The sequence below is a fragment of the Pyricularia oryzae genome, chromosome 1, assembly GCF_000002495.2.
Source record: "Pyricularia oryzae 70-15 chromosome 1, whole genome shotgun sequence".
NCBI lineage: Eukaryota > Fungi > Ascomycota > Sordariomycetes > Magnaporthales > Pyriculariaceae > Pyricularia > Pyricularia oryzae.
Window position 1 is genome coordinate 3,404,071 of NC_017844.1, and position 23,389 is coordinate 3,427,459.

The following is a 23,389-nucleotide window of genomic DNA, read 5'->3' on the forward strand; positions in this document are numbered from 1 at the left end:
CGGATTTTATTACGCCCTAACACCAGGCCATTAGATCCTTTGCCTTCCATTATACCTGTTTCGTCCATATTCCAACGGTTGGCCGGTTTTATAGTATCGACAACGGGATTTTTCAAATAGGACCACCAAGATTTAATTACCTCGGTTGTAGCCCCATTAACCCGGGCATTTTCTATTCGCCGGGGTCTTTGGGTTTTCAAAGTTGGATATCGGGCTATAAAACGGCTAACCCAATGTTTCCCAAGGCTTTTTCTTTCTCCGGCGGCCTGAAGAATTCGTTCCGCAAAATAGCGTAGTTCTTGATGCGTTGGCGGAAGGCCTAACGCGGCCTGCGCAAGTACCCAATCTGCCAAATAGGTTTCCTGCTCCTGTGAAAGCCTTTGACAAAATCTTTTCGCTTGTTGAATTGACTGGGCCCCCTTTAAACGATCGTGAAGGGTACTCCGAGGAATACCCCATTTTTGCGAGGTTTTGTGAACTGATTTGCCATTTCTTATGTCAGAAATGGCAGCAAGAAGCTGATTTTCAGTGTACTGTTTCATTGGAAAGTTTGGAGCAAGAATCTTCAAAAATCAAGTTCTAAAGTGAAAAATTCGTCTAGATATTTATAAAATAAAACAAAGGGTTGATGTGGCTGAGTAGATATTTTTAGGGGCCGGACTTTAGGGGGGTCGGAGATGTGGAGCCCAACGTTATTCTACAGAAGGACTCAGCGTATTGATGGAAATTCTGTAATTGGGGTCTGTTGGTTCCCACAGAGAAGCTTATCAAAAAAAAAAAAAAAAAAAAACCCTTGCATCTGGTCCCTCTTTCTCTGCTTTGTCGTCTATCTTTCCATTCTTGTGCGTTGCGTGTCTTGGTGTCGCGAGATTGAATGTGAGGGTACTTTGAGTGTGCTGTTCTGATCCTGTTACAGCATTTAAAGTAAAAAATAAATAAAATAAAAACTCGCGCCAAAAAAACAAACAAACAAATGGGAAGAGCTTAGCAAGCTCCCAAGTCAAGAACCCTTCTTTCCATGTTAAGTTGCGGTCCAGATGATGCTGTGATCCGTAAAAAGCCTGAGCGGGAAAGAGTGAAACGGAGCCTGTCGAAACCCAACATTCAGGGGTATCAAGACGCTAATTCCCCGCGGCCGGGCTCCCCGAAATCCCCCATTTAAATCATGCCTTGCGTGCAATCAATCGCCAGTCATTCAAGAAATCCTACCGCAATCCTAGTTTTACATGGCTTCGTTTTGAGCAGAATTTGTACATAGAGCACGTATTGGATGACTTCATGTACGCATGCTGTCGAGTTTCAAATGTCATATTAATAGATACTCATAACAAGCCGACGTAAATACTATAGCTGAAATGCATTGCTTACCTCAAGTCCCCTGGGCTAGTAGGTAGGTAGGTACCGGTACAGTACCCAGGTACCTAGGTAGGTATAAATGTACCTAGGTAGGAGATACCGGTAGAGACATTGATTGATTGACAATCAAACACACAAACAGCCCTGGCCACGAAATGCGGACAATTGCAGTTTCCCGCAACGCAATACGAACGTGGAAATTTCATGTTTGTTGCCTCAATCGAATGAGCCCCTCAACGCTTCTAGGTCTCGCGAGTGCCATATAACCGATGTGGAACGGTTAGCCACCTGCGTAGGTGCTCAACCGGGGACATCTCTCTTCATGGCGTTCGTTACTGGTGCGCTTGATCTCGGAGGCCAAAAACCTGCATCTACCCGCAGAAGCGTCTTGAAAACGCCGACTGGATCCGGTCTCAGTGGACGATCGGCAAACACGAGGCGCGACCTCACCAGAAGCAATGATCCGCAAACGTCTTCTTCAAGCCTAGAAAGCCGTCCGGACTCACCGAAATTCTGATGATTTGCCCCAGCGTCAGTCATCGTCTTCCATCAAAGCTGCCAGTTCGGCCTCCTCCTCTCTCGAAAGCAACCCTTCCTGTCCTATCTCCTTTCCTGTCTCCTTTCCCTTTTCTTCTGTATCCGCATCTTGCTCTTTGATAGCAACATCAAGTAGGGCTTTGGTCAAAGGCCACGTTCTGATCGTCCCATCAATACCAACACTGCAGAGACTGTCGCCTACTATCACCATGTCAGTGACCTCATCGTAGTGCCCCTGCATCGAACAGTACGACGTCCCTGTCGACCTGTCCCAGAACTTTATATCCTCGTCTCTCCCAGCTGTGATGACCCATGTACCAGTGACCGCAATAGCCTTGACGTGGTCACCATGCTCAAACACATCGTCACTAACGAAGCCACTGCCTCGGGCCAGACACTTGGCTGTTCCGTCACCACTTGCAGTCCAGAGATCAACCTCGTCGCTCTCCTGGTCGAATACGAGCTTGTAGATACTGGTCTCGTGCTCCAGGAGGGTCCGCCTCTCCGTTGAAGACTGTGGGACCTCGTCCACCACCTGCTTCCAAGAGTCCAAACGAATCTTCCATCGCCGAATATGCGGGTCGCTGCTGGCACTGAACAAGTACACCTCGTCAACAGTGGTCTGAATAGGATCTATGGCAAGTGCTTGAACAGCGAGCATGTTGAGCACACTGTCTTGAAGAACGTGGAGTTCCTTGCCCGTGCTCACGTCCCACACGATGATCCTCTTGTCAGCACCACCGCTGATCAGGATGTCTGTGCCGCCAAGTCTGGCAGTGACGATGGTCTTGATGAAGTCGGTGTGACCAGCATATTTTCTTGCAGGCTTCTGGGAATCGATATTCCAAGACCAGATACACTTGTCCCAAGACCCGGCGAAGAGGATCTTTTGGTTTGGACCACCCACCGCCACGCATGTCACGGGTGCGGATGGCCCACGATATACTGTTTTACTGTCTGGCTCATCCTGCAAACAGATCCAGTGCAAGTCAGATCGTATCCTAGTATATTCCAAAGCTCATTGATAGGATCACGTACACCGAACTTGACATGCCTCACGGACCCCGCAGATTCCGCAACAAGGATGGCTGATGAGGAGCTGCGCGGATCTGCAATTGCAGACAGAATTTTGGACTTGAGCACTATCGGCTTTCCATACTTGTTGCTAGATTTTGCATCTCGCCTTTCTCTCTTGGCCTGCTGCGCACTATACAGACAGACATGCAAGTCAGAATTTGAAGTTCCGGTACATGTTTAACCGCCAGACTTGAAAATAAATGCTGGTGCGACTTGCTCTGATTCGAAGAAATGCCGCGGATCCGATGATTTGGACATATTTCCAGTAGGTTTGCCGGCGCAACTATAAAGTATTGTCACCAAAATATTCACGTCGTTGGTGTTGTAACAAGGAGTAATGGAGTAAAGGTAACCTCATGGTGGGGTTGAACAAGGTGGATCACAAAAACGGAGCTTAGCTAGCATCTGATTGGAGAGGAAGAGCTGCGGGCAATTCAATTTAACAGCCAACCACTAAACGCGTCAAAGATAGTCGCGTCGCGCTCATCTCAACCTCCTCATTTGCAGGTCTGGAACTTGTCTAGGTACCTAAGGTACCTCACTACCTAATCCACCGCCACTTACCTACCTACCTACCTGCCCTCGTAATTTTCAAACTCATCAGAAACACCAGTGCTTTCAGCTTACCCGTATAGTAGCACCATCTGATCAAAAGAACTACCTAGCAGACAAACGCATACCTCAGCCCTCGACCACGATCCTTGTGGCAGCGGATAATTTCACAAAATGGCGAGTCGCCGCTACGTTCCGCGGCAAGGCCACACCGAAGGCACTACACACTGCGCGTACACACCCAATGGGTCACAATTAGTGACTGTCGGGTCCAACAACACCATCAGATGCTACAAGACCGGGTCAGATGGCGAGCCCAAGAACATAGACGACTGCGGAGAACAAAATGTGGCGGTAGCCGCAACAGACAGGTTCTTCGTGGTCGGCTCTGAGGACGGCACCGTCAGCCTCTTCTCCCTCGAGACGCACTCATTCGAAACCTATCTTCTCCGGACAGGCCTGCCGATTCGCGACATTGCCTTGTCTTCAGATGGGAAATGGTGTGCTGTGGCCGGAGATGAGCTCACGGTCAAAATCGTCAGCACGACAGACAACACTGTGGTCCGGCACGCCAGGGAGCACGGCAGGCCTACCAAGCATGTTTCTTTCGACCCGAAAGGCAGCACTTTGACTTTGTCTTGTACGGATGGGGCCATATACATATACTCGCTCACTTCAGAGCAACCAGAGCTCATACGCAAAATCGACGGAATCCTGGGCAGTCTGGAGATGGAATCTGAGGCTTCTGGAAGAGTAGTGTGGCATCCGGATGGCAGGGCGTTTGCTGTCCCAACCCCCACGCGGGACATCGAGGTCGTTTCGAAGAATGACTGGGAGAAGCAGCGTGTCTTCGCAAACGGCCACGAGGGAGACATCACGGCGATGGCATGGTCACCCAACGGCTCCATGATTGCAACGGCAGCCAAAGATGGGAAGCTTCTGATCTGGGAGAGCAGGGGCCAGAGCGTGATCGCGAGGCACTCGTATGCAAACATTATGGACATTGTCTGGCATCCCAAGGCCAACATTGTTTCGTTTACTACCTTTGCTGGCGAGGTGTTTATCTGCGCCGACTTTGTGACCGCCGACTTTACGCCTCTGCTGCAGCTACCACTACAGGCTTCTCCTTTCATCCACGATCCGCTTGCCGAGGTTTCTGTAAATGCTCGCCGCCCCGCCATCAACGGATCGAAGGAAATTCCCTCACGACCCAGGCGCGATTCGCTCAACTCCCTGGACTCGTTTGCCGGTGGCATTCCGGAGGACGAGGACGACTTCGTTGTGGATGACGATGGTGCCGGATACACTCTCAACAGCAATGGCAAGCGCCCATACGATGGCACGGGCGTCGGCGAACATGCAAACAAGCGCCCCAACATGCTGAGGCCGCAATACCACGAAGCGTTTCAGCCCGGATCAACCCCCTGGCGGGGCAACCGCAAATATCTATGTCTGAATCTTACCGGGTTCGTGTGGACTGTTGATCAAGACTCGCACCACACGGTGACTGTCGAGTTCTACGACCACGAGTTACACCGCGATTTCCACTTCACCGACACTTTCCTCTACGACAAAGCCTGCTTAAGCGAACATGGCACACTCTTCTCCTGCCCACCACGCGACGACAAGCCCGCTGTTTTATTCTACCGGCCACATGAGACTTGGACGCAACGCAGTGACTGGCGTACGCAATTGCCGGCTGGCGAGGCGGTTCTGGCCATGTCGTTGAGTGATTCATTTGTAACCGTGACGACTACGGCCGGCTACGTGAGAGTATTTACATTATTTGGGGTACCCTACCGTGTCTATCGACCCAAGAGCTTTCCCATGGTGACCTGCGCCAGCTGGAAAGACTACGTTCTCACGATGGGGAACGGTCCTGTCGGAGCCGATGGCAACACCAGACTGTTGTATACCATTGAGGATGTGAAAAGGGATGAGATTTGCCAGAACGAGGATACGGTAGCTCTGCCAGAAGGCGCGACGGTCAAGAGCGTGTTCTTCTCTGATGACGGAGTAGGTCTCTCCTTCTGCATAGCGAACAGTGAGGACAGAGAATTGCTTTACTAACACATCAATTTCAGGATCCATGCATATACGACTCTACAGGCACTCTACTGACTCTATTGCACTGGCGACAACCTTCACGTGCGTCATGGGTTCCTCTTCTCGATACGAAGCTCCTTTCGCGTCTGGCGTCAGGCAGGAAGCATGAAAGCTACTACCCGATCGCGGTGGCAGACCACAAGTTCCACTGCATAATCCTGAAGGGCGGCGACCAATATCCCTACTTCCCGAGGCCTCTGCTGTCGGAATTCGAGTTCTCTGTTCCGCTCGCCTCGGCGCCGTCCGGCAGCAAGAAGAAGAAGCAGCTCAACTCGGACGGGGCCGATGGTAGCGAAGACGAAGAAGAGGAAGACGAAGGTGCCGAGACACAGAAACTTGATCAGCAGTTCCTGCTGAGAAGCATACGGGCAGCGCAGGTCCTCGACGTGCTCGAATCAAGTTCTACCAGCAAGAGCGTCAGCCGGGCACAACAGCAGAGTCTGGCCCGGCTGGAACTAGAGATTGACAAGACGTTGTTGCAGATGCTGGCAGTCGAGTGCCGCGAGGGCGAGGAACGGGGCATGCGCGCGTTGGAGATGGTCTCGCTGATGCGTGATCGCAGCGGGAGGATGATCGAGGCTGCTTGCAAAGTAGCAGAAAGATATGGGCGGACGATCCTGGGTGATAAGATTCGGGAGTTGGGGGAGAAGATGGTCAGAGGTGAGGGAGATGATGATATGGACGAGGATGACGAATTTTAAGCAGTTTCCAGTCTTGTAATGAAAAATATGACACTAATCAGAGTACCCTTTCGAACCGTGACTGCCTAATTTGCTTTACACAATTTGGTTGCACCTGCAAAATATATATCTTCAAATCTTTCCGCTCTGAATCTTTTCTTTTCTTCCAACAAAAACGTCACTGACAAAATTATGAGTCTCGACCATCATTCTGATTACTAGCGATTATTGGGGCATTTGCGCCCTAGTACATATGTTCTCTGGCACATTTCTGACTTGATACCATCTGTTGATAGCATCCCGCAAACACTTATCTCTCGGGTTATCAGCTACCTTACCCATCCACCGCAATTGCTTTCAATTCTTCCAGAAGCCAACTGGTCTCAAGGTCATCAAACAGAAAGGCGCCTTCAAGTCCATGCCTGCTTCCAAGAAGCAGAACAAGAGAGCAGAGACAGAAGTGAGAGTCGCTTCCGCCCGCACTTTTAGACTTTGCGGTGAACTGATACTGGCATTTACGAATAAACAGGCCGTCGACAATGCTGAATATGCCAAAAACATGGTAGGTTTTCTGCGTATTCTGTTCCTAATCACAGTCTTTACCCGTCTACTTACTTCCTGCCTATTTACCTACATACTTACCTACCTACCTCTATGCTGTTTTCTTTTTGCAAATTTACCCTCTTTTACGGTTAAGAAGTAGTCGGTGCGGATGCGGGTTGTGTATTGTAAAAATCACTGCTGACTATTGAAAATGCATGTTTGATAAGAACGCCCTGAAAATGATGGGATTACCGTTCCTCGGACGATGTGGCCATCCGCGGCACAGAGCGCGAATCTATCGACTATTGCTACAGCTGCGCCCACGGAATGATGAACAAAAACCGAGCCGATCCATGCTGCTACAACTACCAGAGCCCTCTGGGCAAGTATGGAAAGAATAAATACTGGAATTGTCGGGCCATCAATCGCCCATACAAGATCACGCACGTGAAGCCTTTCCTGTTTTCTCAGCGGATATCCTAACTAGCGGGCTTATTCAGTGAACAGAAAGAGCGTAGCGTTTTCTTTAAATCTGTGTTCAAATGCGGACGTTCTCAGCCTTATATTGGCTGAGTTTAAACATCCAAATCTGCTCAAAGTCAAAAAGTCAACTGGGCAAGAGCAGTAGCGTCGAGCTGAAGTTATTTGGAAACAATGAATCTCTGGGTTTACTATCTACGGATAGGTATGAAAGGCACCTTAGGTAGGTAAGATAGTTGCTCACCGCGCCACTCCCGCTCCGCTGACGCCTTCCGAGATAGCGACGCTGTCACGATTAGGTACTTATCTCTATCTGGGCCGTCCAACCTGCGGGTTCTCGCCGCGGCCTTCGCTCGGGCCTGCACGCAGGGCGAAGACAAGGTAAATCTATACAATCCCACATAATGGAAGATTTCATGTTAGTACGACACAGATCCAACAGCAGCTCGAGATGGTATGCTTGGCGTGAAGGCCTTCAACATCGACTTGCCGGGTCTCTCCAAGACGGAGCTCATTCTTGCTGCTCTTGGGGAGGAGGACATTACCAAGCTGCTGTAGCTTTATACGGTGCGATCGACCCAAATCAGGTAGCTTTGATACTTTATTTTCAGCAAAAAATTCACAGCGTCATCCCGGGGAACTGATATGGAAAGGCTGGCATACAGAATCAGGAAGCTTATCGATATTTTTATGTAGCCTTCAAAGGCAAGGTGCCATTTGTCGACATTAACAGGAGTAAGAATTTTCAGGCATGAAATATCCTATCTTGTATCTTTGGCGGCTTCTACTTTAGTATATCCTCAAAAATCGCAATGCCACACGATCACGAATTATCAAAAGTGGGCATTTACAGCCTGTAGTATATTAAGGGAATGCTAATACCGAGGAGCCAACTTTTGCAGTTGATATATCATTCGACCGGGTCTGCACAAGAAATTCCCGTGGCTGTGTATTTGAAGTTTTACAAATCAACTAATTCGGACAAAGGCATATATATATATATATATATATATATATATATATATATATATAGGTACGTACCTATACCTAGATACTCAGGTAAGCAAGTAAGTAAGTAAGTAAGTAAGTAAGTAGGTAGGTAGGTAGGTAGGTAGGTAGGTAGGTAGGTAGGTACCTACTAGGTGGGTGGGTGACCTGTTAATTAGTATTCTTCCTGGGTGGGCCCAAAAGTGACTGCTGAGCTATCTAGAAAAGTTGACTGGTCTCCAAGCCTGTCTACCTAAGATTGGTCTCCGTGTTCCAAGGGGTTAGAGTCCAACGGCGATCATCACCGTAGCAGTAGCCCTGTGGACTTGTTTGGGGAAATCCTCCTTCAACCGAGCAAACGTTTCCGTGTATGTATTGCTACCGCGATGCCATTCTAGAAGGATTAAGGAAGGGTTTCGGAAGTGGAAATGTTACTGATCGATCGGAGGTTAGATTTTTTCCCTGAATGTTTGTTCATGAGATTTTGTTTCACACCGCTTGCACATGAAAATGTCTTATATTAGACTACGTACAAATTGCAGGCTTGCAAACCGAACTAGAGTCCTAGAGTCGAACAAATTCTACGGTTTAATGAAAACCCAGACCTGCTACGCCATTATCACCGGAAATCCACCGGTGATTGCGGACGCGGGACCCGGGCGAGTCGGCGACTCACCTCTGGGATGATTGAATGAGACCTATTATATTACGCGCGGGCGGATTGGGCCAGAACAACTAAAAGAAATACTAAAAGGCGTCGTACGGTTGGAAATCCCCTCGCAGCTACACAAGCCTCATTTTTATTTTTATTTTTTTTACTGAGCAATCAATCCGATTAACATACTGTGTATGCACACTAAAAAAAAAAAAAAAAAAACTTAATAGCCGTACAAATCGATCAATTGGGAACAAACTGGACAAACGGTATATAGGTACGTACGTACCTTAGATAGGTAAATGACGTACCTAGGTAAAAGGAAGGTAGTAGGCACTAAAAGTGTCCCGGTATGCATTCTACGACGTGCTGCTGAATTTAGAAAAAAGAAAAAAAAATTGAGTTGTCTGCTCGCCAAGTGATCCCCTTTGTTTTCCAACCCCTATTTTCTCTCATACGTGAGGAACAAAGAAAGCTTCGCCTGGCAAGATCGACAGTCTTCTACACGAAGCCCTAACCCGCCGAGGGCCGGGCAATTAATTAAAAGCATAGGCCTCTATTTTCCTACTACGCGGTCCTGGCTCCTTTTAGTCCAGATGGGGGGACCCTTGGGGGAGAAACGGTGCAGATCACACCGGTTCGGCCGGGCCAGGAGGGGTTGGGACAGAAATTTTTGAGTTTTTGCATGAGATCGACATTGACAAGCCCGTAATGGGGAGGCAAATGCGCCATTCTTGTTGTCCTCGCTTGTTTGCGAATAATAATGCATTCTCCAGAATCAGGATCTCCAAAAGAAAGCCATATCACAGCAGTTTGTGGTTCGGGGAGGGGCAATTCAAAGCAATAAATGCACGCGTCTTGGTTCCCACCTCAATACGGAACTTGCTGCTTTTTGTGCACCAGTACCGGGTATGCAGTAACTTGGCAGAATGCATCAAGCGCGCGGGTGTAAGTTCTTATTCTGGTCATTTCACCCGCAGTTCGCTCAACTTCTTTTGCCGGACCGGGGCCGGAAGAGAGAAACCGGGCTTGAATTTGTTTTGGATTTTGTTCTTTTTTATTTTGCCCCTCGCCTTTTTCTTCGTTTTCCATTAGACGCCAAGTTGAAGAAGAAACAAGGCCGAGAGGCGTGGTGCCACGAACCCAGGTAATAGGTAGGAAACAAAAAGGGTCAACAATCAAAGGGGTGCGAAAAAAAGGGGGATGTGACAATCTGCTCCCCGGTTCAGGTGGATCGATTCACATTTGAGCTCTGAAAACGCTTGCGATAGTAAATGATTATTAAAGCATGGTCAGCGTAAAGGTCCCTAATGAAGTAAATCAAAGATCTACGCCTTAGGATCTGGTAGTAAGGTGCCACAGATCCTCGAAGTCACGTCCCACGGTTGGCTTCACTCCATGGCTAAAGTAGTCTAGAAAAATAGGGTAGACACCTTGAACTTACATACCGTACAGTATGCATATGTAGGTCTATGCAAGAAACCCATCTGCCAGCCGGAGAGCTTGGTTGGGGGTTTGTGGGCGTGGGTGAGCCAACCAACGTTGTACCAACCCAGGTCCTAGCGGGACGGGACAGTGCCACCCCATTTTCCCCCTTGCCCCGGTTCATTTGGCGACATTAACAAGGGTCTGGAATTGGGGAGTGCCAGCCTGTGGCCCGGGCGTGACGACCGGGAGCACTGTCCGGCTTTGCACTTCATCTACAGCAAAAGTCTTTTTTTAGCCTTGCTAAAGTGTCCAGGTTCTGGGGTTTGAACAAAAAAAAAAAAAAAGCACGAGATAGCAAGCTCGTAGGGTAGATTTCCCGCCGTATGTTTTTTTTTTGACCCTCGGTACATTGACCTTTTTTGTAAAGGTTCTGCTAAGGCCTCATCTGTCAAAAAAGGCGCCACCGGTTAGGGAGGAAAAAATAATTATGGTTGTGGTTATCTTTGAGTTGGCAGGAGAGCAAAAATGCCAAGATGAAGATTAGACGAAACTGCAGGACACGGGTGACAGGTCTATTCCTACCGGTACTCTTTCTTTTCGGGTGGGGGTGTCAAGCAAAAGCGGTCAGTACAGTATGGAGTACCTAGGTACTTTCGTAGGACCAGGTTTAGTTCGTCGTCTAGAGCGTGTCTGGTCGGCTTCTCTGCATGTGATAAGTGCAGCAGCGTCGGCTTCTGATCATGTCGTGGAGGATTTCAAGGGGACCGCGGGCATGCATAAGTAGGTGCATGCTACTGCATGGAAGAGATGACGAAGCGAAGGTCGATCGGCAATCGTCAGAATAGATCTGAATGTACGCAAGGCGTTATTTTTTGTTTTTGTTTTTGTTTTATCCTTTTTTTTTCCTGTCCGCGTTTCCATTTATATCTTGTTGGTGCGTTGTTGGTGGCGCTCTGCAATGCTCCGGTTTCTACAGGAGATCATCGCGACCGATTGCATGCCCGTTTCGTTGCGAGGATTTGTGACAAACAAGATATACCCAATCCAGTCATAACAAAAAAGTACATCCAAATATTACATGCCCGAATAGTCCGTGAAAATCTCCCGCCTAGGGAGACACTAACTAAAGATCTGATGATTGCACCAGACAAAATTCGGTCAAGCGTGTCCCAACGAGAAGCAGAAGTAGGGAGCCCAATTGTCGGTTTTCAACGATAATTCCCTAGCCTTGCCCATTTTTGGCGCCAGGAACCAAACACCGGATGTTCCGAATGCGTACCGTGGTAGATAGGTACCTACCTAGGTACCACCGGGCGGGGCGGGGCGGAATCATACTCAACCTCTCTATCACGATTGAAACATAAAACTACTGAGGGCTAGGTAGGTACTTACGAAATATTTTACGGGTAAATTACCAGACTACTGTAAGCATTCATCAATGGCAGCTGACACCATACCTAGGCAATGATCAACACGAAGCCCGACCACCGATTTGATGGATGCACGTTCTTTGTTTCCAGAACCGCTTGCCGAACCTGTGTCGACACTTCCTTGCCGCCAAAAGCGCCGACCTGAACTTTTTTCTGTTTAGACCTAGTTCTAGACTAAGGTACCCAAGGTACCGCCTAGACCTAGTTGCAGGCTGTTTGGCTGCTCCAAAATGAACAGCCCAAAATAAAGGAATCCAATCCAACCAGTTCATTTCCAGAAGGTACAGAACACGAATTATCCGCACAATCGAAACGTCGGGCGAACACAAAACACGCACATCCCGTTTTTCATTATTGTTTTTTTTTTATTCGAGGCGAAGCTGACGGAGATTTCTTTCGACCAGCAAGAAGAAAAAGAAAGTTCAAACGCAGCAGCCGGGAGCCGTGTCTGGTCTTTACCCCTGGTGCGATTCCTGGTTGGTTGGAGAGGGGGCTTCAGGCCGGTTGCCTGTCCGTGCTCAAAACGCCAGAGGCCTCATCTGAAAGCGACTGAACGTGCAGAAGAAAACGCCAACGACTTGACCAGCACGATGCAATCGCACGCAAGGGGTAACTATGAGCAAGCCAAACCCCGAAGGAGGAACACAGTCAAGATTCTTCCATGCGGTGCAGTTCGGATGCGGGTTGGCGATCTGGGTTTTCGAGATAATCAAACTGGGCGGGCTTCATCTTTTTCGCACATCGGCCCCTTTTGAAATCGATAAATCTGTTTCAATTTAGGGAAGTGGGATGCTACGACGTAACGTAGGTAAGGTAAGTAGGACAGTAATGCATCTAGCCACTTGAGGACGGGTTACCTCGGGTAGATACAGTACGTGCCTTTGAGCTGAGGTAGGGTAGTCGGGCCTAATTGCCACGGAAGTCAAAACAACTTAAACTTACACACCTTACCTACGTTCTCGAATCAATCACAGATTGACTAACGACGGGAACAATGGAAGAAAGACCCAACCACAAACTTGGTCAGTGGCTCTTCTGGAAACTAAATCTACTACGTAGGTAGAAAAAAAATACTTTGGTAAATAATCAAAGCAACTCCACGCTGTCGGGCAATCTGACGTACTAGATAGGTCTAGACAAATTGACACCAGATAACATGCATGCGTACCTACCTACCTAGGTATGTACATTCTATGCCGTATACCATGTACACACAGACACTTTATCTTCCCTTTTCCTTTTCTTTCGCTGGCTCCATTTTCCAGCTCAAACACTGTCGAGGACGAAAATGGAACCCTCCACCGGTCCTTGCCGAGGACAGTGGTGCGCGGACCACCTCAATCAACCCCCACCCCGCAGGGCCGTCACAGTGCAAGCTGAACGGGCAGGCATTTCGAGGTGGTGCCGCCATGGGTGTGTGGTGCTTAAAGCGGGCTGTCCAAAATGCTCGACGTTCAGGGCTCCACAGACGGCGGAGAACCCTTGCGACAGATTCAGGACGATTTCCCTGAGGTTCAATCCACGATTCAGAAACCAGGGGGAACGATGGAGAACGAGTCTGGTAAAGGAAGGAAAAAAGGGACTACGAAGTAATATTCCGTTGCACTGTAATGAAATAAAATTGAATAAACGGACCCGGCGAAGCTGAATACGCAGCAGAGTCGTCCAAGAGACTCGGTACCGTATGCGGACCTGAGCTAGCCAATGCAGCAGGCCAAGAATTGCAAGCCCTGTCCGTTCTTGCCCGTCTGTCTCTCTACCTGTCTGGTTGTCTGTCTGACTGCCATTATTTTCCCCTCCCACGCCCGCGACGGTTGGATCATTTTGAAAATTTTCAAGATCCTCCTGCCGTTCGCGCAGTCCCGTCGGGTGTTACTACTTAGGGTTGCTGTTTCTCATGCGACGATTAACTTCCGCCAACAAAGACTTTGCACTTCTGTCGACCCACAACAACATACATCCATCCATCCATCCATTATCCGTCTGAGCACACGCAGCTGGAGCTTTACCAATCAGCCTTGCAAGCCGCCATTCGAATCAAAAGCACCTTGTAATAAAGAAGAAGAAGAAAGAAAGAAAAAGATTGCAGCCACAACACTCCTTTTTTGGACGATTCATCAGCTTCTTGGATTGCAGGACGTGGATAGTCGAACGCTACCACATTCTACAGCTACTACTTTTACGACTCTACCTCAATCGCAGACTAGCGCCAACGAGCGAGCGCATCTTGGTCAGGGTTGCGGCTAATAACCTAACGAACAAACGACCAGGTTCGTGGATTGCTAGGTCGGGCCAGACCAAACAGAGTCCTAGCTTTGCACCCCCCCCCCCCCAGCATCTGCCCTGCAGAGAAAAAGCAAGCATTGAGCCGGGTCTCGTCGAGATTCCACGGCCCTAACCTAAATCCTCGGGTCAAGCCCCTCAAAACGCTGCTGCACCTTTGCGCCACCAGAAAGCCTCCGCACTCTGGCTAGTCGGGACTGGTGTTTCGGCGAGAGCGCCCACACAACAAAGTCGATACCTTCCATGTCAGCAGGCGCTAGCCGCCTTGGTTAGCTCTGTCGCTGTCAGTTGTCACCCTAGACCTAGTTTCGCCCATCCATACCTCTACCTATTGTATTTCACCAACATGGCTACCCGTGGTTAAGCCCCCTCAGATCGATCTACCTTTTCTGTACCTGTTCACCCACCTATCTACCTCACCTATTGCCTTGCCTCCTACCTACCTGGCCATCTTGTCTGTTCGCCCAAACACATCTCGACTTCATCTCGTGCAGCGCCGTTCAAACCCGAGGCCCTGCGACTCGGCTTCCTTCCCGTCCGCTCGTCTGTTGCATGAGACTCGACCCGGCGAAGCTGACCCGCCATTGGAGGATTAGCATTCGGCCAAAGGACGGACCTTTAGCTCGCAGGACACGGGAACCGGCAGCACCAGAAATATAGGGGGAAATCGGGACGCTGTAGTGGGAATAGAGACTCGGCCTTCGCCGACAAATAATCCCTCTTCTGTCGCTCTCGAATTAAGTCGGTTCATGTTGCACTGAGGTTCGTCTACAGCCCCTCTCGAACGAATACCTATCTATCTGCCCTAAAGTCACGTACCTGCTCGCCCAGCAGCAAGCTGGTGATCCCCCTTTTAGCCTTCACTCCCCACGGCACGGCGCAAGCATCCTAGTCCCTTTCACACTTGAGCCTTGACGACAAACAATCCTCGACCCGTACTGACGTGGACCTTTGTTGTACGTCTCACAGCCCAAATGGCTACCGCCATCCAAACAGCGCATCGAAGCCATCACCTGGTAAACATGCGAAGCAGCGAAAGCGACAACATCCAGACCCGAACCATACCGATTCTCACCCCCACGATTCAAATGTCTGCCCCATCCCCCGGCGACCCGATGGACATATCGACTCCGACGAGCGCCTCCGCTCCCCAGTCGGCGAACAGGAGCCCCGAAAGCGAGCGCAATGGCCTCACTGCGAGCAGCGGGGCGAAACTTGGTGCTGGGGAACATAGAAGCAGTACCCCAAAGGCCGAGCAACAACAAACCACGAATCCGGTGGCGATGCCGGCCCCCGCAGCTGCTGCGGCTGCAGTACACCAACCTAAGATTGTCCAGACTGCCTTCATACACAAACTTTACAAGTGAGTCTTTGCGGCTAGGCAGACAACACTTTGATGTGCGCTGTTGGGCTTTTAGCAGCCGATACTAACCATACACGCAGTATGCTGGAAGATCCCAACATCCAACACCTTATCTCATGGTCGCCATCCCAGGAGAGCTTTCTCATGTCGCCCTCAAATGATTTTTCCAAAGTCCTAGCGTATGTATAGCAAAACCATCTTCGGCAAGACGTACCAATGCTGAAGCGCCACGCAGCCAATATTTTAAACATACAAATATCTCGTCGTTTGTCAGACAGTTGAATATGTACGGCTTTCATAAAGGTAAGCTCGAGCCACCCTTGGCAGGCGTCGCATCTGCATTCTTCATCACATCCATTGACTAAGAAGCCCTTACAGTCAGCGACGTCTTCCACAACGGGTCGGATTCGACGCTGTGGGAATTCAAGCATGGAAACAACAACTTCAAGAGGGGAGACATCATTGGCTTGCGAGAGATCAAGCGCCGTGCCTCACGCCACGCCCTTGTGCACAAGGAGTACAACCAGCGGCCAACCCCTCCTCAACCCGGCACCCCAGCTGAACCAATGCCAATTCAGGATGGGACCGACCCACGAATCGCCAACATGGAGAATGCGCTCTATGACTTGTCTATGCGGCTGCAGCGTAGCGAAGAAAGCTCACACTACATGCACATCAAGCAACAAGCCGCCATGGACACCATGGGCCGGTTATTACAGCTGAATCAAGAGTTGGCCCGCACAGTCTTGACTTTGGTTCCTAACCCTGACAACCCGACACACCGAGATGGTATGATACAGACCAACCCCGTCATGTCTTTCAACTTCTGAAAATAGTGACGCTAACCGCGGTGACCCCCAGTCATTGCTTTGCAAGGAAGCCTGCAGCGGCAGGCAGAGATGATCCGTACCTTGGAGGAACCGCACGATCAGCCACTTTCAAGCGGCCGGCATTACTTCTCACAGCTGGAAAACGCGCCAGTCTCCCCTAGACAGATGCCCCAGGACGATCCGCGCCGTGCGAATTTGACCGTGCCACCGCACCGACCATCAAACTACTATCGACCCCAGGTCCCGTCAAACTTGTCTCTCAACACTCGGCGCCCATACGGATCCATCGGTGGTGGCACACCCTCTCAGTCATCGCCATCCACATTGCGACCACAGCCCCCGCCGCCCCCTGCACCCCAGCAGCATCCTCAGCATCCCTTGGCAAATGTCGAGCTTCCGCCAAGTAGCTTAGCTCGACGACACACGTCGGCAGATATACGCGGTCACGGTTGGCCCGTTCCCCAAGCGTCCCCGTCTGCGTCTGGTCCACCTTCTGGACCGCCCTCGACTCAGTGGCCTTCATCACCTAACCGCTCAGTGCCTACCGACGACCAACGTATCAGGGACTCATTTTCCACATACTCGATACAAAATGCGACACCGCAGTCACACTCTAGGCCAGAGACACCACCACCTCCACCTTTTTCCAATGGAGGCAGCGGCCTTGATACTTTGACAAGCTGGACTTGGAACTCGGCCAGCAGTGGTAGAAGCGGGGGTCTGACGGTCAAAGACAGCTCAGCACCACCGACGAGGAGGGGAAGCATGGCCCACATACTTAACCCGACCGATACCGCCGAGTCTCCCCACGAGGACATGGATGACCCCAGGGGCGACGATGACAGGAAGCGCAAGCGACTGCAGTGACAAAAGAGCCAGATGGATCGCTGGGCTTAGTAGGCGACTATAACCTTGTCGTTATCGGACCTCGAAGGCAGGCAGGCAATTTGCAAGCATTTTTGCTGCGTCCCTGCGCGATCGATCAAGGAATTCTTTGGTCATGATTCTGCACATGACATCATTTTATTTTCTACGTTTCTCACTGGGGGTTAACCAGCGAGCCTTTACTATTTGCCTCTTTCCAAATAACTACACCGTATGATCACTATCTCTATTATTATATACACCAACCTAAATGTATTATTTCCATCCCTTTTTCTGTCCTTTGCTCGCATATTTTACTTTTTACGAACATGTAACATGTCAAATTTCAGGCCGTGGGCCTCACAAGGATGCCACACGGCATCCGTAATTTTGTTTCTCAGTCATTTATTTGATATCTCTGCGATTGGGTATCTCTCTGGATCATTTCACGTTATGTCTGAGTTGAGGCGTTGATTCTATCCGGACGATCCAATTTACAGATCAGGCAAAGGAGTGGTGGCAATTTGTTGGAAAAGTCGTGTACTGGATAGGATTTTCCGCGGGCGTTTGCATCAAGCAGCCGCCTTCAGTACTAATACAGATGGAGATGCCAAAGTACCTGACTACCTGCCTACCTATACTATGTGTTGTTTGTGTAGATTCACCCATCTTACGGTCAAAAAGTACCTAGTGCGGACGTAAACTGTAAATGGTGAAAGTGATTACAAACTACCAACAGTGGCGGTTTGGTTAGAACGTCCTTTTCCGCCGGCACAAAGGTTTTCGATAAATCCAGATTAATGTTGATTTTACGTCATCTTGTCCAATTGTTACCGTTGCTCGGCGTGTCATGCGTCATTGGGAATACCTCTTTTGCACACACAACAGGTCCTATTCGTCCCTAATGCCTGTTAGGTACACTCGCGCGCAGGCAGTCTGTAATGTAGGGATGTCTGTGAGGACATAACGGGATGAACCTGTTGCATTCAACTCAACAATGACTTTTTTTTTGTTTTTGCTTTTCTTCTGCTTCTTCTTTGTGTGCTTGACTGGATCGAGAGGGTTTGAACCGATCTCATCACGGCCGGATAATCCTTTTGCGTCATCCTGCACACCTGCCTCGGCACCCGCAGGCCTGGGACCCTGCATCTCCTCACGCGGCGAGCAAGCACCACCGCCGTCACCGCCAGCGTCATCTTGTAGATCATCAGACCGCCCCTGTTGTATCGGCTGTCGCTTCTGCTTCTTGGATCGCCCCAAACCGCTCCTGCCCGGCTCGTCGTCTTCGCTGCTGTTGTCGTCGTTCCGCTGCCGCTTCGCGGCGGCCTTGTCGCTGCCGCCCCCGCCCTTCTGCTGCCTGCCGACCAGCCGCGCCCGCAGCTTGTCGTCCTTTTGGGACGCAGCCGTCGCCGCCGCCGTCGCCGCCTTGGGCACGTGGCCGAGGCCGGTGTTAGGGTCTGCGACCGCTCGCAGGGGCGGTTCGTCTTCGTCGTCGTCGTTGTTTACGGCTGTGGCGGCTGTTGGTCTGCCCTTGCCGGCCAGTGATGAGAAGGAAGCTGGTTTTGTCGTCGTCGCCGTCGTCGCAGTCCCGTTTGTCGGTCCGGCTGTACAAGGTGCTGCTGCTGGCCGCTTGCTTCGGTATTTTTGCAGAAACGACATGCGCGACGTAGCTAGCGAGATGCGGTTCTGGAGCTCCATCTGCACTGCGCGCGACGGCGGCTTTGGCAGCGAGGGGGGACTCCCGGTCGAAGCCATGGTTTTTTTTTTTCTTTCTTTCTTTCTTTGTCGGGTCCGCGGGTTGCTGGCAGTGGTTTCGGAGGGTTTTTGTGACGTGTTTACAAGGGGACAGAAATTGGTCGGTCAGTGGTGACCTGAATTAGGTTTTTAAGCTTTGTATGGTTGTGACTTTGGGCGTGTGATAATATAACAGTTAGATTATCTGGTTGTACAAGTTCGCGCGGGGAATTGTTTCCCAAACATCTTTACCCGTCGGTTCCTGAAAATAAAGTGGGACCGTATCTGTATCTTATCTAGACAGGTACGATCGTACGCTAATTCACACCACCAAGTTCATGGTCGAACCGTTTTGATTAATTGCAGCTATTTGTGTTAAGAACAAAATAAAATAAAAACACAGGATCCACCCGAATACAAAGCCTCGATTTTATGACAACCTTGAATAGAGCGATATGCAACCGGTCATTCTTTAACTTGGTCGTCTACAGCCGGGTACAACGTGACGGGGACACCATGTCCAGGAGCACCAACGATCTCGGCCTTGTGGTACTGCGCATCCCAGTCGCCGCAGTACTCGATCCTATCAAACTTTTGGAAGATGAGGACCACTAAAATGATGATGACTCGTTAGCATCGGCCGAAAACTTGCTACAAGGGATCAATCACATGACGTGCAGAGGGGTTTTTTTTCGCAAACTTACAGACATAAGCCATCTCGGTCATGGCAAAGTTCTGGCCGACGCAGATCCTAGGCCCGCCGTTGAAGGGCACATACGTCCACGGCTTGGGGGTCCAGTGCTCCCACCGCTCGGGGCAGTAGACGGCCGGGTCGGGAAAGGTCTCGGAGACCTCTGGGTAGATGTCTTTGCGACGCTGCATGGACAGGGCGCTGTAGACGACAATGTCGCCCTTGAGCACGGCGATGGACGGCTTCCCGTCGGGGCTGGGCAGGCTCGAGTCCTCAAGGGCGGCGCGGATGTTGTACGGCACGGCCGGGTAGATGCGCAGCGTCTCGTTGATGATGTGCGTCAGGTACTTGAGCTCCTTGAGGTTCTCATAGGTCGGCTTGTTGCCAAACGGGCCCACCACCCGCAGGATCTCCTGCCTCAGCCGCTTGACCACCTCTGGCTTGTTGCAGAGCTCGTAGATGGTCCACGACAGGGTCGCCGCCGTGGTGTCTCGTCCGGCCAGCAGCACCGCCATGATCTGGTCGCGGATCACCTTGCGGTCGCGCGAGTAGCGTGCAATGTTGTGCAGGAAGGTAAAGTCCTTGTCCGTCTTGGACAGCTTCTCGAGCTCGTCGGGAGGCAGGGCCAGGGCCTGCTCGATGAATGGGGCCATGAACTTCTCAATGTACTTGATTCCTGCGTAGTACCTATGCCTGGGGAGGAAAGGAGCAGCGGGTCTGTGGAATTTGTCAAGAGTTGTGAGCACTACCCTGGTGAACGCAAGCAGTCCACTTTGTTCATCATGACGATTTGACTTACACCAAGATGGTCAACATCATCTGGATACGCTGGATTTCGTTAAAGTAATAGGCAAACTCGTTGTGCTCACTGCAATCGTTCTGTCAGCCTTTTTGCGCTTTTTTCTTTTCTCTCTCTCTCTCTTTGTTTATTGGAGCTCTGGCAGACCAGAACCCCAACAACGAGGATAATGCTCACTCTCTCAGGGCGTTGACCGACTCGCCGAGGAGAAAGTCGGTGGTGACATCGAGGGTCATGCGGTAGAGAAGGTTGGCGATGTCGACAGACTGGCCGGGAGGGGGCAGCAGGTTGATCATCTCGTTGGTCCAGCGATCAAAGATGTCGAGGTCGCGGACCTTTTCCTTGATGAACATTGGTCTGATCAGCGACCGACTGTCGTGCCACAGCTGCCCGTCGGTGGTGAAGATGCTGTCTCCCAAGAAGGGTGACCAGATCTTGTGGAAGTGGTACCCCTTGCCAAAGTCGGAGAACTTGCTGGTCAGGATGGTCTTGACGTGCTCTGGCTCCCTCGTCAGGATGAAGCGGACCCCCGGGGTCGTGAGGGTGATCTCGACGCAGTTTGGCGACTCTGGAGTGCCATGCTTGTCATAGACGCTGTTATAGAGGCTCAGGAGATCGTTTCGCATTTGCCGCCATCCTGCCCAGAAAAACCAGATTCCGGCTGTTGAATGTGAGAGGAGAATCGTCAGTCATGTGCGTTTTCTTTGACAAAAGTCGGCACAAAAAAAGAAGAAGTGGAAGAAGAAGAAAAAAAAAAGAGGGGAAGCTCATACCAGTGATCATGTTGCTGGCGACCCTCGGCGCCTTGACACCGCCGCCGCCCCTTTTGGCGATTCGGTAGTCCATCAGGGCCGCCTGAATGAACCAAGCCGCCACATAGACTCCCAGCAGGAACCCGGCCAGGGGCAATGGGCGGACTTCTACCAAACCTCCAAACATTTTGGCTCTGGCTTCGTTTTCTTGTGCTTTTTTGTTTTGTTTCTTTTCGTGCGGTTCCTGAGTTTGATCGAATAACCAACACGCAATTGTCATCCAACGGCACTACAACAGTGCCGAGTATGGAAAGGGGGAAATGCTTGATTTAACTAGTATTCCAAAACCAGCTCAAGAGCACTGACCTCAGATTCTGGAATGTCTGCGGCACAGCCGCTCGTTCCCTCTTGCTGCCATGCAAGAAAGGAAACGGCAGGAGAAAAGAAAGAAGCTCACATGCGATAATCGAGACGATGAAACATCGGCATCATCTTTCCCCGCATTGTCAACCCGCCAAAAAGCTAGCTGTCGAGGGCCAGGCCAATGGGGCGTCGTTTCCAGGTCCTTTGGGATGGATGGTGTGAAGCTTCGCTGTAGGGGTATACGCTGTAAATCTGAGAGCCACGTCGATCCCCCAGATCGGCTTGAAGGTTCTCCCACCAGACGTTGGAGTACGACGTACGAGAGGCAGTTGGTTGTTGCCTGCTCCAACTTTGTGCACTTGGTAGCCTTTTCTTTTTCCAACGAGCCCCCCCCCTTCCCACAGGTGACAGCCATCAAAGTGACCCAGACTCGGGATCCCCTAGCAATAATACGGATACATGTTGGCAGATCTCCAAATACATCCAAGTCAATACGTAATGGGCCGTTCCGGTCGCCTCTCGTGCAAGGGTATTGTTCCTTAATCTCTCGCCACAGCCACCAAATCAAGACGTACGCATACGTAGTCCAGTTCAATGGTGGGTGGGTGTACTATAAGTGAAATTTTTTACCGCTTCAGGCAATTCCTATTACAGCAAATCTACATCCCGAGTATGAAGACAATTGGAAAGAAAATACCCTTTTCGCGCCTAGAGTCATAGCATGGCAGTGCAAGGCTGATTGGTCAAAAAAGATTGTACCACAGCCCACCAGTTTGTACTGCTTACAGCAAGTAGTACATACCCCCTAGTCTAGACTAGACTAGACTAGAATAAATAGTCCTCAACCTCCCAACTCTAAAACCAAAGATTGGTAAAAAGTTTGCTGAAGCGGCAATCTGATGTTTTCATCAATGACTACGTACGGAGTAGTACGTGGTATTAATAGCTGCATCTACGTGGTACAGATAATAGAGTGTAGGAGGTAGAATGGATGACGTGACGCTCTGTGTGCGCGTCGCATGACCTTCTTCAGGGCCTTGGCGTGAAAGAAAAAAAAAAGAAACAAAATCTGGAGACGATCCGGCCGATAGCCAGCCAGAGCTCTCTCTCTCTCTCTCCCTGTGTGTGTTTGTGACTTGATACATGTGCATCGAGTTGAGCCGAACCGAGCTCTTTGGTCCCATCTCGTCGGACGAAACGCATGTAGGCACAGACGACCAAGGACCTGTCATCGCGCCACACACGTAGCCGCGCGTTCACTCCCGAGGGATTTTGAGTATGAGGATTCGACCAGTTATGCACCGAGGGTATTGGGTCTTTTTTTGGAGTGCAGCATCGTCTTTCTTTTTTTTACGCTCTTTCGCGACCCCTGAAAGCTTGAAATGAAGGGAGCTTTCCCATGTTGCGGACGTGACTACGGGATGAGCTTGAGATAACAGCTCATTTAGGTTTTGCTGCTGTGGAAGCAGCCAGGGTCGCAAGATTAATGTACAGACGAAGCCTTTTCCGCAGATATGGATCGAGGTCGATTCATTCCCAGCAGTAGTACTGCGCACCGAAAAAAAAAAAGACGTCAATAGTATACATTTTGTTTACCTTGGAATTTAGGTACCACGGTATAATGATACGGTAAGCAGAGTAATGGCATGTCGGTGGCCGAAATCCGCAAACAAACCATAAAAGATGCCCCAGAGATAATCATGGCAGGAATTACCAAGTGGCTTGGCTGCTTGGTTATAGCCTACCAAGTAATTAGATTGCTGCTCGAGTCAAACAGAAAGATATAGGATAGTTTCTGGGATATTTTCGTCGTCCAATTCGAGCCAATTCTTTTTGTTTTTGTTTTGACCAGGCCGCCATCCGAAGTTGTTTTGAGTTC

The 23,389-nt window shown here is 50.2% G+C and overlaps 8 protein-coding genes across 9 annotated transcripts; 4 read left to right on the forward strand and 4 right to left on the reverse strand.

The window, feature by feature from the left end:
* Window positions 1-790: 790 nt before the first annotated feature.
* Window positions 791-3,283, reverse strand: MGG_06968 (WD repeat-containing protein). The gene is made up of 4 exons (XM_003709665.1): window positions 3,188-3,283; window positions 2,932-3,100; window positions 1,369-2,860; window positions 791-1,289 (listed from the first exon to the last, which is right to left on the reverse strand). The coding sequence occupies exons 1-3, from the start codon at window positions 3,226-3,228 to the stop codon at window positions 1,889-1,891; spliced, it is 1,182 nt and encodes a 393-aa protein (XP_003709713.1). The 5' UTR covers window positions 3,229-3,283; the 3' UTR covers window positions 791-1,289; window positions 1,369-1,888.
* Window positions 3,284-3,463: 180 nt separating this feature from the next.
* On the forward strand, window positions 3,464-6,390 carry MGG_06969 (minichromosome loss protein 1). The gene is made up of 2 exons (XM_003709666.1): window positions 3,464-5,538; window positions 5,607-6,390. Exons 1-2 carry the CDS (start codon window positions 3,697-3,699, stop codon window positions 6,327-6,329), a joined length of 2,565 nt encoding a protein of 854 aa, XP_003709714.1. The 5' UTR covers window positions 3,464-3,696; the 3' UTR covers window positions 6,330-6,390.
* A 1,115-nt stretch (window positions 6,391-7,505) lies between these two features.
* MGG_16226 (uncharacterized protein) lies at window positions 7,506-9,005 on the forward strand (the record flags this gene model as incomplete). The annotated part of the gene is made up of 5 exons (XM_003709667.1): window positions 7,506-7,558; window positions 7,774-7,898; window positions 8,028-8,066; window positions 8,365-8,398; window positions 8,861-9,005. 5 exons carry the CDS (start codon window positions 7,506-7,508, stop codon window positions 9,003-9,005), a joined length of 396 nt encoding a protein of 131 aa, XP_003709715.1.
* A 1,120-nt stretch (window positions 9,006-10,125) lies between these two features.
* Window positions 10,126-10,721, reverse strand: MGG_16227 (uncharacterized protein). Its single transcript, XM_003709668.1, has 2 exons — window positions 10,422-10,721; window positions 10,126-10,234 (listed from the first exon to the last, which is right to left on the reverse strand). The coding sequence occupies exons 1-2, from the start codon at window positions 10,580-10,582 to the stop codon at window positions 10,213-10,215; spliced, it is 183 nt and encodes a 60-aa protein (XP_003709716.1). The 5' UTR covers window positions 10,583-10,721; the 3' UTR covers window positions 10,126-10,212.
* A 951-nt stretch (window positions 10,722-11,672) lies between these two features.
* On the forward strand, window positions 11,673-13,544 carry MGG_16228. 2 transcript variants are annotated; one of them, XM_003709670.1, is made up of 4 exons: window positions 11,673-11,781; window positions 11,863-12,112; window positions 12,236-13,244; window positions 13,300-13,544. In XM_003709670.1, the coding sequence occupies exons 3-4, from the start codon at window positions 12,992-12,994 to the stop codon at window positions 13,422-13,424; spliced, it is 378 nt and encodes a 125-aa protein (XP_003709718.1). In that variant the 5' UTR covers window positions 11,673-11,781; window positions 11,863-12,112; window positions 12,236-12,991; the 3' UTR covers window positions 13,425-13,544. The 2 variants fall into 2 exon arrangements, with proteins under 2 accessions (XP_003709718.1, XP_003709717.1); XM_003709669.1 differs by lacking the exon at window positions 11,673-11,781 and having other exon boundaries at window positions 11,805-12,112.
* A 4-nt stretch (window positions 13,545-13,548) lies between these two features.
* On the forward strand, window positions 13,549-17,794 carry MGG_06971 (flocculation suppression protein). Its single transcript, XM_003709671.1, has 6 exons — window positions 13,549-14,876; window positions 15,084-15,477; window positions 15,558-15,656; window positions 15,713-15,780; window positions 15,856-16,266; window positions 16,339-17,794. Exons 2-6 carry the CDS (start codon window positions 15,089-15,091, stop codon window positions 17,172-17,174), a joined length of 1,803 nt encoding a protein of 600 aa, XP_003709719.1. The 5' UTR covers window positions 13,549-14,876; window positions 15,084-15,088; the 3' UTR covers window positions 17,175-17,794.
* A 278-nt stretch (window positions 17,795-18,072) lies between these two features.
* Window positions 18,073-18,926, reverse strand: MGG_06972 (uncharacterized protein; the record flags this gene model as incomplete). Its single annotated transcript, XM_003709672.1, has 2 exons — window positions 18,073-18,107; window positions 18,287-18,926. 2 exons carry the CDS (start codon window positions 18,924-18,926, stop codon window positions 18,073-18,075), a joined length of 675 nt encoding a protein of 224 aa, XP_003709720.1.
* Window positions 18,927-19,370: 444 nt separating this feature from the next.
* Window positions 19,371-21,334, reverse strand: MGG_06973 (cytochrome P450 52A1; the record flags this gene model as incomplete). The annotated part of the gene is made up of 5 exons (XM_003709673.1): window positions 19,371-19,516; window positions 19,610-20,313; window positions 20,396-20,464; window positions 20,573-21,056; window positions 21,169-21,334. The coding sequence occupies 5 exons, from the start codon at window positions 21,332-21,334 to the stop codon at window positions 19,371-19,373; spliced, it is 1,569 nt and encodes a 522-aa protein (XP_003709721.1).
* Between the last annotated feature and the right edge of the window lie 2,055 nt (window positions 21,335-23,389).

What these genes read in the sequence shown, in the direction of transcription:
- MGG_06968 (XM_003709665.1), bottom strand. Translation starts at nt 3,228, where the DNA reads ATGTCCAAATCATCGGATCCGCGGCATTTCTTCGAATCAGA. An exon ending in CGGCATTTCTTCGAATCAGA is followed by an intron (nt 3,101 to 3,187) that starts GCAAGTCGCACC and finishes CTGTCTGTATAG; the next exon opens with TGCGCAGCAGGCCAAGAGAG. An exon ending in TGAGGCATGTCAAGTTCGGT is followed by an intron (nt 2,861 to 2,931) that starts GTACGTGATCCT and finishes ATCTGTTTGCAG; the next exon opens with GATGAGCCAGACAGTAAAAC.
- MGG_06969 (XM_003709666.1), top strand. Translation starts at nt 3,697, where the DNA reads ATGGCGAGTCGCCGCTACGTTCCGCGGCAAGGCCACACCGAAGGCACT. An exon ending in TGTTCTTCTCTGATGACGGA is followed by an intron (nt 5,539 to 5,606) that starts GTAGGTCTCTCC and finishes CATCAATTTCAG; the next exon opens with GATCCATGCATATACGACTC.
- MGG_16227 (XM_003709668.1), bottom strand. Translation starts at nt 10,582, where the DNA reads ATGAACCGGGGCAAGGGGGAAAATGGGGTGGCACTGTCCCGTCCCGCT. An exon ending in CTACATATGCATACTGTACG is followed by an intron (nt 10,235 to 10,421) that starts GTATGTAAGTTC and finishes TACTATCGCAAG; the next exon opens with CGTTTTCAGAGCTCAAATGT.
- MGG_16228 (XM_003709670.1), top strand. Translation starts at nt 12,992, where the DNA reads ATGCGTACCTACCTACCTAGGTATGTACATTCTATGCCGTATACCATG. An exon ending in TCGAGGTGGTGCCGCCATGG is followed by an intron (nt 13,245 to 13,299) that starts GTGTGTGGTGCT and finishes AGGGCTCCACAG; the next exon opens with ACGGCGGAGAACCCTTGCGA.
- MGG_06971 (XM_003709671.1), top strand. Translation starts at nt 15,089, where the DNA reads ATGGCTACCGCCATCCAAACAGCGCATCGAAGCCATCACCTGGTAAAC. An exon ending in TTCATACACAAACTTTACAA is followed by an intron (nt 15,478 to 15,557) that starts GTGAGTCTTTGC and finishes CCATACACGCAG; the next exon opens with TATGCTGGAAGATCCCAACA. An exon ending in GATTTTTCCAAAGTCCTAGC is followed by an intron (nt 15,657 to 15,712) that starts GTATGTATAGCA and finishes AGCGCCACGCAG; the next exon opens with CCAATATTTTAAACATACAA.